Below are 5,542 nucleotides of genomic sequence, written 5' to 3'. Positions count from 1 at the left end.
TTTAATTATATTTTAGAAAATTAAACGGCAGATGATGTATCTTAATCTTTGTAGACAATGTGTTTGCCTCATTAATTTCCGATGAGTGGGGCTTAAGTTTAATACTCGGACCCAGTTGAACTTCAATGAGATAAACACACTTCAACTAAGAGTCTGAATAATTTTTCCTTCATAGGTGAAGCCGTCGGAAAATATCGAATATGGATATAGCTAGGCCTCGCTTCGCTTCGATGATTTTTTGTTTTTTTGTAATATATGGTGTTTGATATCGTTCATAAGTCCGAGTTATAATCATCTTGTAGATTTTAAATTGAAGTTTGAGCTAAAAGTTTTAAACTTCACCCCCCACCCACCCACCCCCCCCCCCCCCCCCCCCCCCCGGTTTTAAAAAGAACTTTATATAATTAATTTTTTCTTGAAAATTGATATTGGGAAATTAAGTGAAAGGGGATATAAAGAATATCGATCAACATTTTCTTTTTGAATAAGCATTCCGATTTATTCATTCTCCATATACTTAATAGATGTTCTAAATAATTTTTTTCTCATATCCTCCATGGAGTTTCATTGCAATTATTCAAAGTTTCTGATGTAATTTGTCCCCGAGTTACTCAATCATTCTATGGCGCCTTTTGTGACAAGAAAATTAATTATTTTCTTATCCATGCTAATAATTTGATCAATTATTTTAGAGCACGGTGGAGTCTTTGTATTTACAATGTTTAGCTATATGGTTTTTAATTAGTCACGCTCCGGCCCAAGCCTTTGCAAGCATGACTTACGAAAATAATAACTCAAGTTGTAATAAAATCTCAACATGACGCCACCTCAGTGATACTCACATAAATATCCACAGTGGGTGCTCACCATTATATATATCAAAACTAAGTTAATTGAAGAGTCACATAAACAAAAACTTGAAGAAAAATCATATTAATTATATAATAATAAAAAATGATATAGTCATGTAAATTCACAATTGAACTCGCATATTTATGTTACTAGCTATTTTCAGAATATAGGAATCTTCACGCACTTCATGATGCATGAAATTAAACTATCATTTTCCACCACTATTTTACAAGTCTAACATACTTTCATTGGTTTTGCTTAAACCCTAAGTACCAAATACGGACATGTTTTCATTAATGAAATCCCACCTCTCCATGACACCAACTCTACTTTCTAATTAAATCCCACCTTATATATATCCACACCGATCAAACCAATCACGTACATCATTATATTTAACATAATTATTATTTTTTATTTTATTTATAAATGTTTTCGCTACAAAATAATTTCCTAATTAATTTATATATTACAAAACCCTAATGTAAAGCACAGTAGTGTTTCAAGGAAAAAATTTAAACCCTTCTTCTTTTTCATCTTCTCCAACATGTCCAAACTATTTATCAAGAAACAAGATATGGAAAAAATCAAAAACATTTCGAAAGAAAATAAGGAGAAGCCAATTAATACAAATATATTATCCAAGCGTTCCAAGAAAATATATCCATTTGGGCTTCACAGAACTTTGTCACCTCTATCTTTGTCTTCTCTATCATTATCTTTGTCACATAATTCGACGGATTCGTGTTCCTTGACGGATTCTTCAACTTCGCTCGAGCAGAAAATATCGTTCGCGATCCGTTTGATTACACCAGCTTCAAGAAGAGAGGTACTACCTCTTACTAAAATCGTGCAGCAGCTTCATGCAGATCATGATCCTAGTACCGAGGAAGGAACGAGGAGGTGCAATTGGATCACGAAAAACAGCGGTAAAATTTTCATTTTATTATTTCGTATGATTTGTATTAGAAATTCTGCAATCTTACACAATCATATATATTTTTTAAATGTAGTTTTTTTTTTTCAAAAAACTGATAATACATAATTTTAAGTAGAATATTTTATTATTATACGTGAAAAATAAGTGAAGAATTAAAGCTAGAATATGAGGTCGGGCTCCGCTCATGAAATGGGTAGCTAGGAGTGTAAGTCAAGGATTATTTTATTTTATTTTGTTTATTACATGGACAAAGTATATATATAGGACTTGAACTCGAGTTCCCACCGAATAAGAGGACCGTGGACACGTGAGACCACTAAGCCACAAGCCCGATCTCATGTAGGCCGAGGATTTTGTGTATTGGCAACCTATAAAAACAAATTTATCATTCATTTTTCATTAAAATTTATTTATTCTACTTCTTCTTAATTTAGTCCAAATCATGTTAATTAAAATGTATAACTTCGTCTCACTAATCTAAAATAACCTTTTAGTTAATTATATTTCACAATCAAACCCTATCTCCAAACAAGGGTATTCGTTGCTTTTTCTTAAAAATATAATATTTTAATCACTTGCAACCAAACACGATCTACTTTACAAAATTTCAGTTTTTCATATTTATTTTCAAACACTAATGCAACTCTACTTTTTTTTTCTTTCCTCACAATCTATTATATCACTTCTCTAAAACACATGATTTTTGTAAGTAAACGCTCTCTTAGATTCCTAGGTTGGATTCGATTCCTCGTAAATATGTGTTAGTATTAATTAAACAAACTTCATAATTTGATACAAGACATTATTTAAATGGAGGTCGTCACCTACACGATATATGTTTGTTAATTAGTAGTAGTAGTAGTATATATATATATATATATATTATATATATATATTTGGTTTTGTATATTTGTCATTTTGCGATTTCAGTCTTTTATATTTTCAGATTTCAATTTTAGTCCGCTATCTTTATTTTTTTGGCAATTTTAGACTTTTTTTCGACGTGGCGCTGACGTTGAACTAATTCAATGCTGACGTGTACAGTGCCACGTAAGCATTTTCGAGTAAGAAGAACTTAAATTGCCAAAAATCAAAACATCTAGGACTAAAACTGAAATATGAAAACATAGAGGATCAAAATCGCAAAATGATAAACATATATGACCAAATTTGCAGTTTTTTCTAATAAAAACGAGTACTATAAGATCAGACCTGGGTGACCGCTTACTCAACTAATTTATCCGCAAAACTCTAATTGAAAATTACCATTATTTTAGATATATATTTCCATTGTAGGCTTTAATTACTATTTTTTATCTAATGTTGATGTGACAATGTGCATATCGGCACAACAGCTACGACAGGTCACGACACAATACATATTTATAATAGTAGTCCATTCCGTGGGGTGATATATAGAATTTTGTAAACCACAATTGCATTGTTAGGTGGTGCATCACCGTTGATGGCTCTTTATCTGCATATGACTAAGTACAAATATAAGTTAATTATTTAGCCTATAATCATGATATTTTTCACAAAAATAGCTATATATTCTAATTAAAATCAATTCCAGATGAAGTTTACGTACAATTCCACGACGAATGCTGGGGAGTTCCGGTCTATGATGACAAGTAAGCCATACCTTACATCATTAGGATAAATGATAATAGTTAATTAATTGTAATTTAAAATTAATATCTAATTTCAACACTTAATTAACACACACACACACACACCCCGATTAATAACGCTTAAAATTTTTCCAAATGTAACATGCAGTCAATTGTTCGAGCTGCTGGCAATGTGTGGAATGCTGATGGATTTTAATTGGACTGAAATCTTGAAAAGGAGAATAATTCTCAGGTTTAATTTTTTCCCCCCTATAATATTCAATTATTTATCCCAATTATGATAATAATATATAACTTAATTTTACAATTAAGATTAATTTTTTGTGGGTATAATTTGATTATATAATTCAGGGAAGCTTTTCGTGGATTTGATGCTCAAAATGTGAGCAAAATGGGTGAAAAGGAGATTATGGACATATATTCCAACAAAGAATTAACTTTACCAGAAAGCAGGGTTAGGTGCATTGTGGATAACGCAAGATGCATAAATAAGGTAAACAATTTCATTTTTTAATGATTGAGAATCTGCATGTTCGGCCTTATATATATCTTTCGATGCACATTGGATAGATGCATGTATCATCTCTCGTAACAAAATCATATTTATATAAGTTTTTATAGGAGTCTATTATAATATTATGGGGAAATTTCATATATTACCCTTGTGAAATCCCGGATTTGCTGATAACCCCTATGAAAGTTTTTTAAGCTAATAACCCCCTGTGATTCTAAATATGTAGCAAGCAAACCTTTACAGCTAAAAAATGACGAAAATACCCCTACTGAAAAATGATTAAGTTAGTTTTTTTTTATAATTTTATATTTAATTGAATAAAATAATCAAATTTTAGTTAAATAACTATGAAACTTATATATAATAATTTTATATTAATATTTTCATTTTTTTAAGCAGGGTATTTTCGTTATTTTTAGCTGAAAAGGGTGTGCATGATACATATCTAGAATCACAGGGGGTTATTAGCTTAAAAAACTTTCATAGGGGTTATCAGCAAACCCGAGATTTTACAAGGGTAATATATGCAATTTCTCCTAATATTATATTAATAAGTTCAGATACTATATAATATATATTCACTAATCCACGTGGGATTGAAATATCCGGGGCAGTTCCGCAGCAATATATATAAAAGAAAAAAAACATACATGTTATTCCCTAAAATCACTTGAATTTGCTTTATTTGAAAAGATTGCTAGGGAAAATGGATCATTTAGCAGCTACTTGTGGGATCAAGTGAACTACAAACCAATGATCAACAAATTCAGACATTCAAGAAACGTGCCGCTGAGGAGCCCAAAGGCGGAGACCATGAGCAAGGACTTGATGAGGCATGGGTTCCGGTTGGTCGGTCCCGTTATTGTGTACTCGTTCATGCAAGCGGCGGGGATGACCGTCGACCATCTGGTGTACTGTTTTAGACACAAGGAATGCGTAGACGTCGCAGAAAGACCATGGAAACATGTCTGATGTATGGGTCTTGCTCGCGCAGATGATCGTAGACTATATATAATAGTACTGACCATCAACTTGTTTTGATCATGGGACGTCCCCAAGCCTAAGTAATTTACATTATGAGTTATACCAAAATAACTTTTATATAATTATCGATGATCACATGCATGCATGTGTTAATGTATATTGTTTGGATAGAGTTGTGATGATCATAAGATATTTTTAAAATAAATTTTGAGTGGATTGTATTAATTATCGGGGAGAGTTTTATATTGTGTATTATTAATGTGTTATATCTCCATTTTTAATGAAAAAATTGGAAAAATGTTTATTCAAATCTACTATATATACTAGTGTATCGGTATACGCGTTGCGTGCTTGTATAATATTTTTTTAATTTTTTATTTATATTCAAATAGGAGTAATATTATAGTTGTAAAAATTATTGAGAGAGTAAATTGCAATTTGAAATGTCGAAATTTTAAAAAAAAAAACAAAAAACAAAAGTATAGTATCTATACCATAAGGGCAATTTTGACAAAAAAAATAATGTCCTCATTTGTCTAATAAACAGATTTTTTATATATAGTATATATAATATATATTAAACAATTTCCAATGTAATGGTGTCCTCATTCTGTCATG

General features: G+C 30.9%; 1 protein-coding gene across 1 annotated transcript; it reads left to right on the top strand.

Moving 5' to 3' along the window:
- Nucleotides 1-1,284: 1,284 nt before the first annotated feature.
- On the top strand, nt 1,285-5,148 carry LOC140872669 (uncharacterized). The gene is made up of 5 exons (XM_073275557.1): nt 1,285-1,781; nt 3,369-3,426; nt 3,575-3,658; nt 3,778-3,919; nt 4,634-5,148. The coding sequence occupies exons 1-5, from the start codon at nt 1,400-1,402 to the stop codon at nt 4,910-4,912; spliced, it is 945 nt and encodes a 314-aa protein (XP_073131658.1). The 5' UTR covers nt 1,285-1,399; the 3' UTR covers nt 4,913-5,148.
- The last annotated feature ends 394 nt before the right edge of the window (nt 5,149-5,542 follow it).

This window comes from Henckelia pumila, unplaced genomic scaffold, assembly GCF_033568475.1.
Source record: "Henckelia pumila isolate YLH828 unplaced genomic scaffold, ASM3356847v2 CTG_466, whole genome shotgun sequence".
NCBI lineage: Eukaryota > Viridiplantae > Streptophyta > Magnoliopsida > Lamiales > Gesneriaceae > Henckelia > Henckelia pumila.
The sequence above is the reverse complement of the archived record's forward strand: the minus strand, read 5'-3'. Positions and strand labels throughout refer to the sequence as shown.